The following is a 20,802-nucleotide window of genomic DNA, read 5'->3' on the forward strand; positions in this document are numbered from 1 at the left end:
AAACAATTAAGGATTTTGTAAGTAGCATGGAATTTCTAACTTAGATTTTCTCTTTCGAGGTTATTTTTTTTAGTACTTAGAGCGCACAACAAGCCGATTACTGGGTTAGGTATATGTCCATAGTGGCATGTGGTCGATTAATATCCACACCCTCTTTTCAACCTAACCTAATTCGATTATCCTTTGATGTGTAAATGCTATTAAATTAAATAATTTCAAATATATTTTGCTTGCATTAAGTAGTACATATTACCTAAGTATATATGTCGAACAGCTCTGTCGGGTGCGGATGGTAAACTCGGGTGTGGATGGTAATTTGAAATTGAATTATGTTGCGACATTTTATTGAACTTGGCATCCTTTTCAATATGCATAATATATGTATTTTAAAAATGAAAAGAATATGCATGCACAAAAGCATGACGTGAAATAAATTTAAAAATAAAGTAATTCTAGTTGAGACCTCGAAAAACATTTTTTAGATATGAAGAATGAAAAGTGTTTTCAAAGTTAAAACATATTATATTTGTCACAAATCCCTGCAAGGGTTTATCGCAAAAACATGTACTTTCAACGTAAAAGTTTACTTGTCGAAAATTTGCTTAAAGTGAAACGATTTATTTTTTGCGTGTAACATTTTAATATGGAAAATTCTCGCCAAAGTAGAAAGTACTAGTCGATTCTAAACGATCAGACTTTGATGTCAGAATTCAAATTCGGATTTCTAGATTATCTAATAGGAGACCATCGTGGCGCAGAGGTTAGCATGTCCGCCTATGACGGCGAACGACAAAAAAATTATGAAGAGACGAATTATCCAGAGGGATGCGCAGTTCGTCCCCAGCCTTTAAGTAAAGGTGGTGTTTCCGATTCCGAATCAGACAGCGACAGTGTTAATGAAACAGTCATTACAACCGAATCGAGAGGAGGGCAGCGGGATGGCGGCAGAAGTGAGCGAGCTCACAAGAAGACGGAGTGAGCATTACGCGACACGACGAAGGAGATAGGGGCGTATGCAATTGGGCGATATGCAGGATGATTTCAAACACTTCTATGGAGGCTGTGAAGTGAATGAAATCCCCCGAAGAGCATAACACTGCTAAGATGCTGAGTCGCGGAAGAGGAAAATGGTCGCTGGAAAAGGTATGAAGCCGCCCCTTCCGTCAGAGTGGCAAGGAAGCTGAACAGGGATGAGATGACTTATGCAATCATCAATATCGGTAGTTCATCCTGTAGGATTCAACCATATCATCGGTTCCAAGTGGAGGATCTGGCTAAGACTGAAGGAATGGCGTACTACCGGACAATACCGCCTAACAACCAGGGGGCCGACAACGAAACAATAACCATTTCTCTCAAGTTTGGGACGACTAGGATGAGCAAAGGTCCTAATACTAAAAAAATCAGATAGTGCAGGGACAACAGACTCAACATAGTCTAACAAACAGGGACCCGACGATGGAACCAACAACGACTTTCCCAAGATTCGGAAGACAAGAAGAGGTAAAGATCCTAATATCAAAACATCAGGCAGTGCATGACAGGAAACTCAATGCAGTCTATAGAACTGAGAGCAGACGACGAAACCATCCCCCACTCCCAAAATGACTATTTACTGGAGGACCAATGATTGAGACCATCCAGATAAACCTCCACCAGAGCGGGACTGCTACACACGCTCTGGTCTCTACCGAGAGACGAAACTTTTTGAAAAAATCGGTTAAGATTTGGATATAGCTCCCATATATATGTTCGTCCGACTTTAAGCAATATTGCAATAAAGTGCTTATTTGTTAACTGATTCTCCCGAAATTCAGCAGAAAATATTATCTTATGACACTTAATATTACTGGTGAATTTCATAGAAATCGGTCCAGACCTACATAAAGCAGCCATATATGTGTATTGGCCGATTTTCACTTCTACAGCAACTGCAATCGCATTTATTGACCAATCTTGTCAAAATTTTGTACAACGCTCTCCTCGATGACTACTACTATATCTGAGCAGTTTCCTTAAAATCGGTTCAGATTTATATATAGCTGGTGAATTTCATAGAAATTGGTTCAGATTTGGAGATAGTTGTATATCACCCGATTTTCACTTCTAGAGCTACTGCAAGCGCATTTATTGACCAATACTTCCAAAATTTTTTACAACACTTTCCTCGACGACCACCACTATATCTGAGTAACGTGGCCAGGTGGGGCACTCAGGCCCTAACCTCCCCCACCAAAAAAAAAAAAAAACAAAATTTTAAATAAAATTTAGAATTTTGCGACACTACTTTTTGAATACCCATTTTTATTATGCTTATCTGTCCCTAAATTTTTTCTATAAACAAATATATATATAAATATAAATATTTTTAAAGACAAAATTACGCCTGACCATCGATTCCGTTGTCCGATTTTGATGAAATTTTATATATTATTAATTTAGAAGTTTTAAAAATTAAAAAAAAAATATTTTTATGTTACACTTACATTTGCCGCTGGTCATTTGACATCAATTATTGGGCAAAGAAAGAAAAAAGTTTACAACTGCTATAACGTAGAAATCTTGTCGTGTTTCTCATTTTTAGTTCTACCACTTATTTTATTTTTCTTATTTTATCTCCAATAAGTTAGGAAAACTTTAGGACTTATAAAAACATGATGGGAATTACAAGCATATACGACATAGTTGGATACAATTCTTACCGGACATCTTTTCCATTAAAAACACCATTAAACGATGGTGTTTAGTTATGTTCGAAGAAGAAATAGACGAAATCATTTAAGCAGAATTTAATGGTTCTTAGTAAAAATTGGTCAAAATTTATTTTTTGAACTATTTAACAATTATAGTTGCTTAACATTTTTAGTTTGATTGCGTAAAATTTAAGAGAAATAAAAGTCATTTAAAACCAAAAGACAGACACAAATAATAACGTGTTGAAATCACAAAACAAGTTTGAGGGCAAAAATGAGCGCAAATGAAAAAATTTCATCAAAATTGTGAAGCTGATTCGCCGTAACATTCACTATAAAACTAAGACATTCGCAAAGAACAACACACTTTGATAGATTAGGATCGGCCTATAAATAGAGTGTTGACAATCAGTACAAAATTTAGCTTCTACTTTATGACCAAATGTCACCGCCGATGGGTCAGTTCCTGCACCCTATAGCGAACACGTTTAAAAAAAAAAAATTAAATTTTGTTGGTATCTTTACCAATTGCACAGTAATAAAAGAATTTTAGCAAATTTTCGATTTTGAAAAAATAAAATCCTGGCTACGTCCCTGGTTCTCATATATATGTTCTTCAGATTTTGGGTAATTTGCAATAATGTCATTTTTCAACCGTTTTTATTGACAGTTTGAACATATTTGCTCGAAATTTGATACGGATTGTTTAATTACCCATCTGAAAGCCTCGGTCGAGGTCCATCAAAAATGGTTCAGAATTAGATATAGCTCCCACTTTGTACTTATAGGATAGGTGTAGGGTATTATGAAGTCGGCACCGCCCGACTTTTGCCTTTCCTTGCGGGTTTTGTATATCAACATTTACCTTATAAAATTGCATTAAGCATATACTGATCTCTTATTTCAAAGTACGAACGATATACATATATTGACGGTAAGTTTGGTTCGAAAATTCGACATGAAAATTAGCAGAATTTTTCGTGTCTATACACTAATTGAAATAAATAAAATTTTTATATTATTTTGTTCTCTACCTCATCTAAAATTTTTTCTACAATTATGTTTTGACATAATTCGCTTGTAATCGTAATATCTTCAACAAGGGTTTTGTGTGGGGACACAAAACCAGACATGAACTAACTTAGGTGCGTGGTATGGAAAAAAATGAAGGATTTTGTAAGTAGCACGGAATTCCTAAATTAAAATGTTCTTGTTCAAGGTTACTCTTTACGATTTAGAGCGCACAACAAGCCCCTTACTGGGTTAGGTGTTTGTTCATGGTGGAAGGGGGCGGATTAATATCCACATCCTCTTTTCAGCTTAACCTAAACAAGTGGTGTCGCTATGAGGCACGCCATTCGGACTCGGCATAAAAAAGGAGACGTCTTATAAATGAGCTTAAACTTTAATCGGACTGCACTCATAAATATGAGAGAAGCATGCCCTGTACCTTAATGGAATGTTAATGGAAAATTAAGTACTAAGTTAGATTATCTGATATATTCGGATTATTTGAAAATAGATTATCAGATCTTTTGGACGGATATCGTGCGCATATAATACCATTTCCTGCTCCGAAATTGACCGACCCTTTTAGACTCTACACTAAGGGTTTTTTATGTTCTTTGGATTTCATTGATTTACAAGCTGGAACTTGAGATTTTTTCACATCAGATAAGAAGAGCAAGCACTCCCAGGTTCTTGAAAGGTCCCCTCTGAAGATCATTTTTAAAGTTTTGAAGTCATAACAAAAGTTTTTGTGTAAAATTTTTGCTGAATCGGGAAAAATTGCGCCTTCAAAGGCCCGAAGAAGTCAAATATGATGATCGGCTTTCATGAGTAGTTTCTATGTTAGGTTAGGTTAGGTTAAAAAGAGGGTGCAGATATTAATCCGCCCCATGCCACTATGGGCCTAAGCCAGTAATCGGTAATCCATGCCACTCCCCTAAGTTGGTTCACGTCTGGTATAGTGTCCCCATCTATGTTCAGGGACGTGAAAGCGGGCAGTGACAAAGGAAATGGTCCAACGTCTTGTCCTTTTTCCCGCATGCCCTACACATGCTCTCACTTACCGCACCGATTTTACATAATTGAGCTCGTAGTCCTATGTGTCCCGTTATGACACCAATAGCTATACTGACCTCCTTCTTACTTTCTTTCAATAGCCTACCTTCAATAGCCCCGTCTTCTCACGATCTGGATCCCCCATAGGATTTTCGCCGTCCTACCGACCGTTTCGCTGTTCCAGAATGTTGCATGCGCATTCGTCACCCACTCCCTTAACTCGGACTGCGTCGACCCGAAAGGCTTCGCGTTAACCGATTTTATTGACGGCATTCATTCTCCCTTACTCCGTTTTGGCCCGGCAGCCAAACGATGCGGATTTTCCCATCTTCAGAGGCGTTAATGTCCTTCTTATACTGCAAGACTGCACGTGACCTTACCGTCCTGGTTGTTATTGCCTTATGGCAATTTTACTGTCGGTAAAGATGTTCACACTTGACGTCCTCGCGTTAGCACCACACCACTTCTAGCATTTCGTGATACCCGCATCTCCGCCTGCAGGACCGTATTATGGTCAGACAGTCTAAAACAGATCTCAATCCCTGGGTTCTCAATATAGACCCCCAGGCCCATTCTGTCCTCTAGCTTTGATCCATCCGTGTAACATGATCTTCCAGATGGCAATACTAGGGTTCCGTCAATCCATGACTCTGCCGCTGGAGGCAATGCCTCGCACTCGACTTCAAGGTTCATCTCAGGTATGCGATCGGAAACCTCTTCCCTTCCTTCCAGGTTTCCTATCGTCGCCTCGATTATACCGCGATGGTATGAGCTGCTCCCATACTCAATCCATTATCCCATCGCCTTAAGTCTCATAGAAGCAGTGGCTGTTTCGCAATTGATCTGTATGTCAATGGATCGGATATCTACAATATATCTATCCTTATGTTGGACTTTTTCTCCATAGCAGTCCACCAAACTACTGAGGCGTAAGTAAGTATTAGTGTAATCACGCTCCTGTGGAGCCAGTAGACTATCCTCGGATTCAGGTCCCATTTCGAGCCTACGGCCCATATATAAATGTGACACTTCCAGTTCAGTTTCCTGTCCAAGATCACACCTAAGTATTTGACCTTGTCAGATATCGAAATCGTCTTATTGAGGAAACGTGGTGAGTTAAATTGGCCCACCTTCGTCTTTCTCGTGAACAGGCATATTTCAGTCTTCTCTGGATTAACATTGAGACCTTTGGGTCTAGCCCAGTCATATGCCATATGCTGGTTCTGGTTCGGATACTTACCCCTTAGAAGTATTATAACATCGTCTGCGAAGCAGAAGGGTTCAAATCCCTCCTCAGTCAGCATCCGTAAAAGGTCATTTATGGTGGTCACCCATAGGGGTGGCGATAAAACAAGGCAAAGCAACAAGGCACGCCACAGGGGGGCATGTGGCGTACCTTGTTGCCACTTTTTTGATTATTTTTATGCCATTGTACACACAATTTATCCACCTGTTCCTTAGCATACGGCTTATCCAGTCTCTAAGGACCGTGTTCACCCGGTACTGGTCTAAGGGTTGGATCAGTGTGAAGATAAAAAATGCAAATTTTGCCCATGAACATTCCACTAAGGAACAGGGGCAAACTTCTCACATATCAATGAGTGCAGTCCGATTCAAGTTTAAGCTCAATGATAAGGGGCCTCCTGTTTATAGCCGAGTCCGAACGGCGTGCCGCAGTGCGACATATCTTTGGAGAGAAGTTTTGCATGGCATAGTAGCTCACAAATGTTGCCAGCATTAGGAGGGTCCGCACATTGTTAAAAGCCCCCTAGATGTCAATGGAAACCGCCAGTGTGTACGTTTTGGCATCGAAGGATTCTTTAATTTTATGCACAATCTTGTGAAGGGCAGTCTCCACCGACCTTCCCTTCACATAGTCATGCTGTTTGTATTTGAGCAGTTCGCTGGATGTCCTACTCTGTATCATTGTGTCCACAATACGATCAATGACGATGACGATCAATGTCATTATTCTAAGATTCCGGTGTCTCCATAAGTCCTGTCGTATCCTGTGGAAAATGGGCTTTCATCAAACGCCTCAACATTTCCTCCGTTGTCTCTGCTCTTACTCCCATGTCGTCTACTTAAGTTTCAGTTTAGACATGGGTTTTTGAGAGAAACTTTGAGAGAGAATAATTGTTAGTTGATATGGTTCAGTCCAAAAACTTTGTTCCGGGTCGTCCATGGCTCCTGAATTAAGGCAATATGAATCGTGCCCTTGCTGATTTTCTCCATCAGAGCGTGTGTAGCAGTCTCGCTCCGGTGGAGGTTTATCTGGATTACCTCAATCATTGGTAGGCGATCTCATCGTCTTCTCCCTGTTCTTCAGATTGCATTGACTTTCCTGTCACTGCGCTGCCTGATGTCAACGTATTAGGTTCTTTGCCTATCCTAGTCTTCCGAAACATTACAAAGTCGGTAATGGTTCCATCGTCAGGTCCCTTTTCGTTAGGCTTGGTTTGGAAACCAATGCACTGTACTGCCTGATGTTTCAATACTAGGATCTTTGCCTGTCTTAGTCTTCCAAATCGTAAGTAAATGTGTTTCTTAGGGGTAGGTCGTCGGATCCCTGTTCGTTACGCTGCATTGAGACTCCTGTCGCTGCTCTGCTTAATGTTTTAATATTAGGATCTTACTTATACTAGTCTTCCGAATCTTAAAGTCGGTGATGAGTCCGTCGTCGGGTCTGTTAGTTAGGATGTGTTGGGTCACTGTACTGCCTTATATTGGGTTGCCCAAAAAGTAATTGCGGATTTTTTAAAATAAAGTAAATGCATTTTTTATAAAAGTTAGAATGAACTTTAAACAAATATACTTTTTTTCTAAAGCAAGCTAAAAGTAACAGCTGATAACTGACAGAAGAAAGAATGCAATTACAGAGTCACAAGCCGTTGAAAAAATTTGTCAACGTCGACTATAAGAAAAATCCGCAATTACTTTTTGGGCATCCCAATATTTTTGTATTAGAATCTTTGCATATCCTAGTCTTTCCAATATTGAGAGAGGCCGTGATTGTCTCGTTGTCAGCCCCCTGTTTTTTGGGCGGTGTTGAGTCACCTGCCACTGCACGGCCTGATGTCTCACATTGAGAATTTCTGCCTATCCTAGTCTTCCCAATCTTGAAAAAGACAGCTTTGCTCCCTTAGTACGCCACGCCTTTAGTCTTAGCCAAACTCATCACAGAGACTTGAACAATGCCAAACACGAGGAGAGTTCCTTCCTCCTTCTCCTCCCTGTGGAAGACCTCCCACTTCTCTGCGACCAAACCTTGGGTTTGCTTGCCCAAGAATCTCAACATGCGTTCCGTCTGAAATTTACCCTCCCAGGGAGTGTGAATACCTCAGACGAGCTGTTTGACGGTATTAATACATTCCGCCGACGCAAAACGAAGCGTAAAGATGTTCTCTCTATACTCGCATCTCATCATTTGTATGGGCGGACCCTCTACAGAGTTCCACTTACTTTAATTGGCTACGACAGAATATTTGTTCCACTAGCCGAACGTAGAATAGCGTTCCAAGCGCCTCGATCTTCTGCGCTCATTCAAAAATCGCTAACACCACGTTTCGTGGTGTCTCCCACCACTTGGTCTTTCCATCGGGCTTTTGGTCTTCCCTGTTTGCGTGTACCGCCGAGTTTGCTTTCAAAAGACTTCTTTGCTGGAGCTTCTTCATCCATTCCGACAACATGACCTAGCCAACGCTTCTCCAACAGGATATTAAAGAGACCACACGATAGGCTGTCTCCTTGTCTGAAGCCTCGTTTGGTATTAAATGGTTCGGAGAGATTCTTTCCTATTCTTACTGAGGAACGCGTATCAGCAAGTGTCATTCTGCAGAGTCTTATTAATTTTGAAGGGATACCAAACTCAGACATGGCTTGAAATACCTTTGAACGTAGAGGAGTATCGAGATGGTAGGTGTTGATTGGTCCTTCTCGGGACTTTTTCAGGATTTGGCGCGGTGTGAATATCTGGTACAGGGTGGAATTACCAGGTCTAAAGCCGCATTGATAGGGCCCAATTATCTCATTGACTTTAGGTTTTAATCTTTTACACAGTACGCTCGAGAGTATCTTGTATGCGATGGGGACGAGACTCTGTAGTTGGCACATTCCGTCTTGTCTCCTTTCTTGTGTACGGGACATAGTATGCTGAGGTTGCAATCATCGGGTATGCGTTCTTCTAGCCAGATTGCGCAGATGAGCTGATGCATACGCCTTGTCAGCGTGTCGCCTCCGGTCTTAAATAGTTCAGCGGGTAACCCGTCGGCTCCTGCTACCTTGTTGTTCTTTAGTCGGGTCACTGCTACTTGGACCTCATTCTGACTAGGAGGTAAACATACTATACCATCACCAGCGGCCCTGGGAACAGACGCTGATGTTGGCCATTGGTTATTTGAAGGCGCCAACAACTCGCCTTGTCATCTCGAGTATCATTGGCACTCAGTATTTAATTAACAGCCAGTGGCACCTGACTCCTCACTGAAACTCTCCTCTCGAAAATCGCGGACTGCCCGGACGCGCCCGGTAGCTTTCAGCTTAGCATCCCGTGATAACGATGGACACCACACAAGTCGGAGCTCAAAGTTCCAGCCTATGTGGTGCTCATAGTTATCCCGTGTCGGCCGAGAGTTCCACACATGTTCGAAAATCCGATCGTTAAATAGATCCTCCACTTGGGACCGATGATCTGGTGGAATCCTGCCGGATGCACAGCCGATATTGATGACTGCATAAGTCAGTTCATCTCAGTTGTGCTTCCACAGCACTATGTAAGTGGGCGGCTCCTTACCTTTCTCAGCGACCATCTTCCCCTTCCGTGATGGCTGTGGCCTCCTATTGGAAGTGACAGTCCTCCATAAAGACTCAGGTGGCTTCGTTCGAGTTCCGACTTTGTCTACCTCCGCAGGACATTGTCTGGAGTCTCCATTGCGGGAGCGCTGGTTGGTTTTTCCAGAGTACTTGAAAATGATGAGCTCTTTATCTTCTTCAGCATTTTAGAAGTGTTATGCTCTTCGGGCGATCTGATACTTTTTCCAGTTTCCGTAGAAGTGATTGGAATGTCAGTTCTATCCCTTCGCACTTTCGCCAGATTTCGCTGCCGGTCTGCCTGTGAGCTTAGCAAAGCCATCGCTCACTTCTACCGTCATCTCTCGATTCGGCTGCGATTACTTTTCATTGACACCGTCGCTGTATAAATCCGAGTCGGAAACACCACCGTTTCTTAAAGGGTGGGGATAAACCGTGCATCCCTCTGGTTTATCCGTCTCTTCCTCATTAATTAGTATGACGACTTGTTGTGCACTTGAAGCATTATTTTCGATTACCCGGTCAACATATACATGAAATAATCTTCAAACTTAAGTTCAAATTCATTCAAATAAATATTTCATGCATTTTTCACCCTTCATAAGCAAACCTAACTCTGAATCGAATATTCATTTCCAAACAAATTCCTCTCAACTAGACATCAACTTCCAAAGTCCAAGTGACAAAAGTAGTAGCCATTTTCAAAAAAAATACAATAATTAATTTGACCCTAACAGCGCTCATTTACCAAACTACCGGACCTCTGTTATTATCGATCGCATTCATTTAAGAATTTTTCTTCACTATTGTTTATTTTTGAAATCGTTTTTATACCCACCACCGAAGGATGGGGGTATATTAATTTTGTCATTCCGTTTGCAACACATCGAAATATCCATTTCCGACCCTATAAAATCACGTTACAGGCTTAAGAAATGGAGATATTAAGCTCAAACTTTGCACAGATTCTTTTTTTTTTTTGTCCATAAGCAGATTAAGTTCGGATTATCTTGACATAGACCGATCCACATTTATTATCCGATTCGTCGACATCCTTCTTCAATTTGGCCCCGATCGGCCCAGATTTAAGGTCTTGGGCTCATAAAAGCCGCATTTCTTGTCCGATGTCGCCGAAATTTGGTACAGTGAGTTGTGTTAGGCCTTTCAACCTTCTTCTTTAATTTGGCCTAGATGGGTCTGGACACATTTATAATCCAATTTCGCTGAAATTTGACACAGTGACTTATGTTAGGCTTTTCGACATTCGTGTCGTATATGGTTCAGATCGGTCTACATTTGGATATGACTACCTAAAAGACCAATATTTTGTTCTACAATTAAACAATTACCTGTACTTTTTAGACCGCCGAATTTGGTCCAAATCGGACCACATTTTGATAAAGCTGCTATGTGGGCATGCATAATGCACTCTTCACCGCATTATGATGAAAAGTGGTTTACATATATACCTGAGGTGGTGGGTATCCAAAATTCGGCCCGGCCGAACTTAACGCCTTTTTACTTGTTTATATTGGGGTATATTTTTTTACTCCTTGATGAGTTAGATGTAAAAAAGTGTGTATATATATATTTAAAAGTATATATGCTGAAGAAAATTCTGGGAAGCTACTGATTTTCTACTGGGGGTCTAGCCGCCTCCGGGACCCCATAGCTACGCCAATGGCTCTCATATAAACCGATCTCCGTATAAGTATCCTACGGCCCCAAGAAGCTTCAATTTGTGGCTGAAATGTTGAACGTAAAGTACACATATCCTCTTCAACTAAGTTCATTGTGACATTTTTAGGAGAATTCATGGTGGTGAGTTGCCAAGATTCGGCTCGGCCGACCTTTGCCCGTTTTCACTTAAATATTCTATCCGTTGAAATAAAAAACTCTGCAAGAAAAGTATTTTATTTGTCGTAAAAATTTCCCAAACGTTTTGTTTTTGCGTTTAGATCATTGTCTACTTTAGGTTTCATCAGAAGATCTTTGTTAGGCCAACGCTTGAGTATGCTTCCATCGTATGGTCTCCTAGATATCAGTGGCACACAGACAGGGCTGAACCAGTCCAGAAACAATTCCTTATTTTCGCATTAATATGGACTAATTTAACAGAAAACTTGATTGGCACGAATTTGACGGACGTTAGTTTGTTTCACAGTTAAAAACAAATTAAAGCGTACTTAATTCGGCCGGGTCGAATCTTGGGAACCCACCACCATGGATTCTGCTAAAAATTTATACAAAATAAATTTTATTCTACACAACAATCTTCTTTCAAACCAGCAAAAATTAAAGCTTCTAGTAACCGAACAAGGATAATCGATCGAGACCGGTTTATATGTGAGCTATGCCAGGCTATAGGTCTATTTGGACCGTACTTGGCCCAGCTTTTGGATAATAACAAAATTTTAACTAAATCGTACAAAAATTGTGGCTTGCAAGGGGCCAAGAAGTCAAATCGGGAGATCGGTTATATATATGGGAGCTTTATCAGGTTATAGACCGATCTCAACCGTACTTGGCACAGAACACCACATGCAAAATTTTCGCCAAATCGGACAAAAATTGCGGCTTTCTTTGGGTCAAGAAGCAAATCGGGAGATCGGTTATATATATGGGAGCTATATCAGGTTGTAGACCGGTTTGAACTGTACTAGACACAGTAATTGGAAGTCATAACACAAACCTACATGTAAAATTTCGGCCAAATCGGACAAAAATTGCGGCTTTCAGGGGCTCAGGGGCCCAACGACCTACATTAATATTAAGTATATGCGCACAATTTCAAGCGGCTAGCTTTACGAGTTCGTTCGCTATCGCGATTTCGACGGACGGACGGGCGGAAGGATGAACGGACGGACATGGCTAGATCGTCTCAGAATGTCGAGACGATCAAGAATATACATACTTAATGGGGTCTTAGATCAATATTTCTAAGTGTTATAAACGGAATGACTAGATTAGTATACCCCATCCTTTGGTGGTGGGTATTATATATATACACATCAAAATTACATATAAAAAATAATTGATTTTTCGTCATTTCTTTGCTTAGGAAGTCCGGTCTCCTCTGTCATCGATAAACGATACTGACGATTCATCAGATGTTGATGGCGTTGGTGCTTTGACCCATGAAGAAGCAGAAGGTAATGTTGACAAAGGCATATCAACCGTTGATTGTAATTGGGAAACCGGCCAAAAATACAACCCAAAGGTCAGCATTAAACAAAAGAGCCAGGGTGATTCCGTCGTTGAAATTCCTGACCACAAAATTAAAGCTCAAAACACCTGCCAACCAAATGTCGCCGATAATAGACATCGTCCAAACTCGAGGGACGGCCTGACCTGCCAGCCATCAGTTTTACCTAATGTTACTCAGGATGTTCTTTTACAACTAATTGAATCAGGCCATTTGCAGGTTCACACAGAGGAAGGTAAGTTATAAATATGATACTTGTATTCGACAAACAAACATTAGTCGTTAACGAAATTTTCGACAGTAAACTTCTTCTGCCAAAAACGTCGGGACATTATTAACTAATAATGTCATGCGATATGTAAAACATATTACTAGGAATTTCATATGTATTTTCTATAATTATCCCTTTCACTACCATGTTATAAGAAGCACTGATAAAATTGTTTTTTTTTTTTGAGAATATATGTTAGTTGGCTTGTCTGTAGCAAAATATCTCCCGAGAGGACATTAGTAGTCCAACGAAAAATTACAAATGAATAAATTTAAAGAGAATAAAGCAATTGTTTTAAATTTTGCACAGATAATTCTTTTTGATGTAGGTCGTTGGCGATTGAAAATGGACCATATCGAATATATTTGGATATACTCCCACAGGTAAAAAAAATAATTCATTTCACATAAATGAAATTTTTGCAGTAAACTGTTTTGTTGAAAAATATTGGACTTTCTTAACGAAGAAAGTACATGTTTTTGCGATAATATCCTGCAAGAATTTGTATCAATTCAAATATTAAGCTTTTTGCCCTGACAATACCCTTTAATCTTGATAAACAGTAATGCCTCGATTTACGTCGTCTCATCGTTAGGTCAATTTGATTTACGTTGTCATTCGATTTACGTATTCGCGGTAGTGCTGTTTTGCTTGATGACCCTCTTTATTTGTTCTGGAATGTCGGGAATCCCAATTTTATCCGATGTGCCTTTTTTTTTATTTGTTTAGTAAAATTGGTTTAGCAAAATAAGCTGAACAAGTTAAAAATATGTTGGAAAATCAATGATGGAAATTCTTAGGCAATATGACAGTGGTGAGAAGGTGTTTCTATTGCCAACGAATCAGGCTTGCCGTAGACAATAATACGATCAATACTGAAAATTAGAGATAAAATTCGTTAAACTGCATCTGAAGTTGGAATTTTGCACTCTCGAAAACATAATAAACCAGTTAAGTTTATCGATGCGAGACCTAACAAAGCATAATGGATAAGAATTGATATACGGTTAAACCTATATCAAATTATGAACCGATTGGTTTGGATACAAGATTCCATAGTAGAAGTCAAAATTTCAGAATTGCGCCCTATATGGGCTCAAGAAATATAATCGGGATATCGGTTTATATGGGAGCTATGTATAAATATGAACCCATATGACCTATTTACAATCCCAACCTACCAACCAACCCATGGCAGCCGGTTGTACGCACCGGATTGACCCGATGGAACCCTTCATCGCAAGAGCTGTCGCCTCAGTGTACGTGTTCGTCCTTTTTCGTCATGGGAGAGGCACATCTGGGAGTGCCTTCTCCGCAGGGGTCTGCTCCGTGCCGGGATTGAAAAGAACCCCGGACCCTGGTTCTGTTCGGTTTACCAGAACCGCCTCCATCATCGGTCGGTGTGGGTGAGGTGTAACCGGTGCATGGAGTGGCCAGTTGCTCTGGCCTCACTTCACTTTAAATGTGTTGCAAGGGGTTGTGCAAACATTACAAGCGTCGTTGTCATTGCCTGCTGCGTCCTCGTCGTCGGACTATGTGTCCCCCCTATCTCTCCCGTGCGGCAATATACGCAACAGCAGCATCCAAGCCCCAGTATTGCCTGGCCAGTGCCGGGAAGTATATCATTTTTACAACTAAACAGCAACAGTCTCCGTGGCAAGATCGATGAGATTGTGAATTTTATGAGTCGGCAGAACATATTGGTCACAGCGATTCAGGAGACAAAGCTGGCCAACACCTGCAGCTTGCACAGTTGTCTAGGATACAATGTGCTACGTAAGGATCGCTCAAGGAACGGCGGTGGGGGATTGGCCTTCGTGATACACCATTCCGTACAATATAGACCCATCTCGCCTACATGGGGTGCATGGGGATAGCATCACGAGCTAACATGGGATTATTTTCTTGTGTACGTACAGAGTAATGTGCAGGTTAGGTAAGGTTAGGTTGAAAAGAGGGTGCAGATTTTAATCTGCCCTATGTCACTAACCTAAGCCAATAATCGGTTTGCTGTACGCTTTAAAAACTAAAAAGTAACCTAGAAAAAGAAAATTTTAACTTAGGAATTCCATGCTACTACAAAATCTTTTATTGTTTTCCATACCACTACCCTAAGTTGGTTCATGTCTGGTATCGTTTACCCACCTAAGTACCGGTGTTAACCAAGTTTATCGACGGCAGTTCTCTGGCCTTCACTTCCAAATCGTCTGCCCTTTCATTTCCCCTTACTCCCCCAGTCCCACTCTGTCCCCCAGCTTTGATCCATCCGTGTAACATGATCTTCCAGACGGCAATACTAGGCTTCCATCTATGCAAGACTGTGCCGCTGACAACAGTGCCTCGCACTCGGCCTCAAGTGTAATGTACAACAGAATGAGTAGGCTTTCTCTCGTGTAGGAGAGACCCAAGTGAATAACTATTGGTCCGTTTAACAAATAATCGTTTGCGGCTATCGAAACACTTTTGCCATTAAAGAGTTTTTGGTTTTACAAAAAAAGGTCCTTTCATCGTAGTCGAAGCTGCTAAGGGGTTACAAAGTTAGTTACCCAGTAATACAACGTTTATAGCAAACGTTTGATATGTTGAAGCGAAATTTTATACAGTTACAATAAAAAATAAACTTCGTAATAAAAGTTTTTTGTTTATCGTAAAAATTTCCCAAACGTTTTAATTTTTTGCGTGCACGTATACCGTTCAACCGATATGATTCTTAAGCTTCTAGAGGGCACAATTATTATCTGATTACGCTGAATTAACATGCAAGTTTGTTCGAATTCTTTCTAAAGGGTGATTTTTAAAGTTTAAAAAACACATTAAATTCGTTAAATCGCACGATCTAGACGTCCAATTGACCGGTCACGAACGTGAAATAAAGTTATCAATGAACTCACCTCTTAAAATGTTCATTGTTAGCGTGCTGTGTGGCATGTGACATCATCATATTGAAACCACATGTCATGCAAGACAAGCTCTTGCATTTTGGGCAAAAAAAAAAAATTGGATATCATCTCACGGTAGCGCTCAAAATTTACAGTTACGTTACGATTCGCACCATCTTTCAGGAAGTACGGACCGATGATGCCACCAGTCCATAAATCGCTCCAAACTTTGACTTTTTCTAGGTGCATTGGTAGCTCTTGCAATGCTTCTGGCTGATCTTCACTCCAAAATCGTCAATTCTGTTTATTTACGAACTCATTTAGCCCAAAATGAGCGGCCGATGAACAGAGCACGCATTTTGATAACAGAATTCAATAATTTGCAGGCGTTGTTCGTTTTTAAGATGGTTCATGGTTAAATTATGGACCAAACTGAAGATGTTTGACAGTCAAACAAAACAAGAAACGTGCATGAGCGGTTTAAACCAGTGTTGCTACATAGCTTCCATATATAGCGATCAACCGATTTGACGTCTTGAGCCTCTCGAAGACTGGCTTTCAACATACATGCCAAGTATGGTCAAAATCGGTATATAACGGGATAATAGTCTAGTTGAGATTTTACAACCGTGGACTATCGATGTCCACTTTAAAGGACCTGACTATTTCGGAATATTTATACTCGCATTAGGCTTCGCCTCTATATTTTCTGTATGCATTTTACTAATCACAGTTCTTATTTCTAAAAAATCACTGTTTATATATTAGCAATAGATCACCACAATTATTAAAATCTAATTTAAAAAAAAATTCGGGCTTTAGCCGACAGCGTCACACAAAATCAAAATTGAACAGATAGAAAACATGTTGTGCTGTCCATCAGAGAGAGGGAAATATAACAACAGTACCGTTACCCCACTTAAACCAAAATGATGCACAGTAAAAATTAAAGCCATCCGTTTTTGAAATAATCCATCTGTTTTTTATGTTCTATTGACTTACTTAATGGTTTCGGCTGCAGGTCAGTTAAAACAACGTGTTTTAGAATGTTGTTTCCATTTATTTCCGATATTTCGATTGACTTCGTTTTGACAGGCTGTTTTTTAACAAAATATAAATGTCGGTTGCCGACTGCTGTCGATATACTCTTGCACTGTCGATACGCTCTTGCACAACTCGCCACGCATTTCCTGTAATTTATTTCCTCGTCAGGAAGAATGTCAATAATGTGCAGCATCTTAAGAGTGTATCTGCGTTTGTATTGATTCTCCTGAGTGAAGGTCTGTACGTCTTTGAAGTTCGGAATTACAAAGGGATTCTTAATCGATCCGTACTCTTATTTCTTCTGGTTGTTATAATACCCTGTAGCACTGTAAGGGTATAGAATACCACAGTACTGGTGTCCATTAGTGGAGTAGGATATAATTAATGAACGAAATATCCGAAACTGCCGGCAGGCGTTCACATTCTGATTGCAAAAAGTAGTTTTGGTGCTGCTAAGAATCTAAACTGTGTTCCATCCATCCCATGACTATGTGTTAAACAAACGTCTTTCGAGCGCTGCTATGTATATAATTTTCTATTTTCTATTGGAAAGTTTTACATTTTCTAGCATAATCGTACTCAGATCGTTTTGACGTGCGACCATCACTTACGTTGTTGACAGTGACATGAAAAAATAAATTTGGATTAAACTCGTAAACATTTTCGTGCGACCATTTTTAACAACTTTCGGCGTGGAGTGCCTTAAACTTTAATCTTTGTATGACGATGAAGCACCATCCTATAGCAATGCGCAAAACTCGTTTAATGATTTCAGTCGTGGTCGACGCTCGGTCAAAGTCGAATTCCGTGAAGGTTGTTCAAAAACGGCCATTGTACCAGAGAACATTGATGCCGAGCGCGAACTTGCAAGATCGTCATGTGGCATGCCATGAGTAGAGATGGGCGATGGATAAATAACCAAAAGGTTATTACCCAGTAAATTGACTATATTGAGTAAATACCCGGGCATTCACCTATTTATATCCAAAAGCTGGGTATTTAAAATTTTGCAGTTATCTTGCTTATAAAATCATTTTCCAAACAATTTTTTATGATTTCGTATTCTTTGTATATAAACCTGACCTTCTGATCTCATAAAATCGTATTTTAGCTACATATTGCAGCTATATAGATCGATCTCCAGACTTAAAGTCTTGAGGCAATTAATTGGTCATATGGTCCCGACATGGGGTATTGAGTCCATAAAAGATCCATTTATTACCCGAATTCAATGAAATTTGACGCAGTGTGTTCTGGGTAGGGTAGGGCTCTACCATACTCAATACCCCATATCGGGAGATCAATACCCCATATCGGGAGACTCAATACCCCATATCGGGAGATCAGGCGGTCGGCCTGAAGGGCAGCTATATCCAAATATAGTCCGATCTGAACCACACTTCACAGAAATGGGTAGGGGTCTATCAGAACTCATTGTACCAAATTTCATCGAAATCTGATGAAAAATGACCAATTTATTGCCTCAAGACTTTAAGTCCGGATATCGGTCTATGTAGCAGCTATATATAACTAAAATCCGATTTTATGAGATCAGAAGGTCAGGAGAATATGAAATCATCAAAAATTGTTTTGAAAATGTTTTTATATATGTTTTATGTATCTGCAAAATCATAAATACCCATAAAGGTATTTATTGGGTATTTACACGTTGGGTATTTACCCGATAGAAACCCATCTGTAGCCATGAGATAGAGCCAACCTTGGCCATTTCTTCCACCAGCATATATTCGATATTGCATACACCTTGCAACACCTTGCCTTAAGAAAGTTTTTTTTCGTTGGATTCCGCGAAATTTGACTATCGCACAAAAGGATCATGTCTATTAGGGCGAACAACTTAAAAAAAATGCGATCGCGGTGATTTAAAATATTTTTATAAGATCGTCACTGGTGGCAAATCGTGGATCTATGCGTATGAGCCCGAAACAAATCAACAATCGACCGTTTTGGTCTTTGAAGTCGACCCAAATCCCAAGACGCACTTCGAAGCAAAAGGTCGCCTGTTTCTTCGTCAAAACTTTTCATTTGGATACTTTTGCGCTTGAACAACATAGGTGGTCAATTTTGAGTCGTACATTACTATTTGATTGCCTGAAGTCTTGGAAGTAATTCGAAAAACGAACAAGAGGAGACGAATCATTGTTCACCATGTCAATGCCAGCTCTCACACATCGTCTACAACTAGCGCCTTTATGACCGACTAGTTAAGGTTGAAAATAGGGTGCGGATATTATTCCTGTCCCATGCCACAATGAACATTCACATAAGCCAGTCATCGGCTTGTTGTGCGCTCTAAATACGAAAAAGTAACCTGGACCGTCTAAAACGTCGCATTGATGAGTCATCCGCCGTACAACCCTAATTTGACACTCAATGACTTCTTTTTATTCCCGCACATTGGCAACGCATGTGTGCGTTGCCAATAATTTTCGTAGCCAGAAAATGCGGTGGAAGCTTTCAATAACCATGTTTTGGGGATGTCCCAATGCATGCAAATGTGTATAAATCATGCTGGAGGATCATATAGAAAAACAATAAAAATGGTTTTGATGATAAACATTTTCAGTTTCTTGATTAAGCCATAAATTAACATAGCGGTCCTCGACCACATTGCACAACAGCGCCCAGGTAGGATTATAATTTTCTACAAAATATTTTGTGGCCCACCATAAAAGAAAATATTTTCTTAAAAAAAGAGAATTTTATATGCATTAAAATACAAAAAATAATAAATCTAAAGATACAGACAAATAATTTGTACGTGTGGGATGAAAAATGTGTTCCCATATGAACAGGCACATGCCTTTACCCTACTGGGGGGAGAAGTGGTTCGAGTCAGGGCTCCGGAGTCAGCGTCGGAGTCTTGGAGCTGGAATCGAGAAATTTTGCCTGGAATAAAAGTCGAATAAAATATCTCGAAATTTAAGCTCGTGGTCTTTTTGTTGCTTTTTTTTTAATTATTTAATTATTTGTATATAAAAATCAAATGCCTTGAAAATGCATTTCATAGATTAAATGAAACTGGTAAAAGCGTGCAAAGTCGGCCGGTCAGAATCTTATATACCCTCCACCATGGATAGCATTTGTCAAGTTCTGTGCACGGTATCTCTTTTTAGGCAAACATAGGACAAAGGATAAGAATTGCTGTGATATTGGAGGTATATATAAGGTTATCGACGGAACCGGGCCATACATGGTTCGGGTGTTGGAGACCATAACAGAAGTCGTTGTGGAAAATTTCGACCTATACACTCAAAAAAAACTCCAAAGGAATAAAAATTTAACTAAATGGAAGTAAAATGATATGGTGCTTAAGATTTTTTTCTCCCATTTGGTATACAAAATTCCTTATTCTAGATATATGCGAGTCACCCAAAATTTGAACTTAATTTCGGCATGTTTTGCACATAATTATAGAAAAATTCTTTTGCGTTCTAATACCAATTTCATACAAATTTGTCTATGATGTACTTAATTTATTACATATAAATTTGTATATCGTGATTTATTTGTCTTTTTCTCTTTATTCCCTTTTTCCTGTTTTATGAAGAATAATTTCAACGTATCAGGTATGGAGAATAAATAAAAGTAAGGTTTCAGTCAATCAAAGTCAAGCTAAATACGTAAAATTGAATGTGCAAAGGTAGCGGTGTTACCGATATTAGGTGTTATTAGGTCGTTAGTATTCAAGAATTCTGCTAGTTATTGGCCCCGCTTATTAGTGTTGGTACTTCTCCACGTAATGTGGTAGGAGTTCGCATCGCATCTTATGTGTACCTCATTTCCTATCTATTGTATTTTGTTTTCCTCACCAGC

General features: G+C 39.9%; 1 protein-coding gene across 2 annotated transcripts in view; it reads left to right on the plus strand.

Moving 5' to 3' along the window:
* LOC106087752 (serum response factor homolog) overlaps positions 1-20,802 on the plus strand; it is a 300,055-nt gene that overhangs the window by 186,876 nt on the left and 92,377 nt on the right. For both annotated transcript variants that reach the window (XR_009398310.1, XM_059368680.1), the window contains exon 3: positions 12,628-13,006. Coding sequence is in view for 1 of the 2 variants with exons in the window: in XM_059368680.1 (XP_059224663.1) it covers positions 12,628-13,006 (379 nt within the window). In the remaining variant the exon portion in view is untranslated. The remainder of the gene's footprint in view (positions 1-12,627; positions 13,007-20,802) is intronic.

This window comes from Stomoxys calcitrans, chromosome 5 (assembly GCF_963082655.1).
Source record: "Stomoxys calcitrans chromosome 5, idStoCalc2.1, whole genome shotgun sequence".
Lineage (NCBI taxonomy): Eukaryota > Metazoa > Arthropoda > Insecta > Diptera > Muscidae > Stomoxys > Stomoxys calcitrans.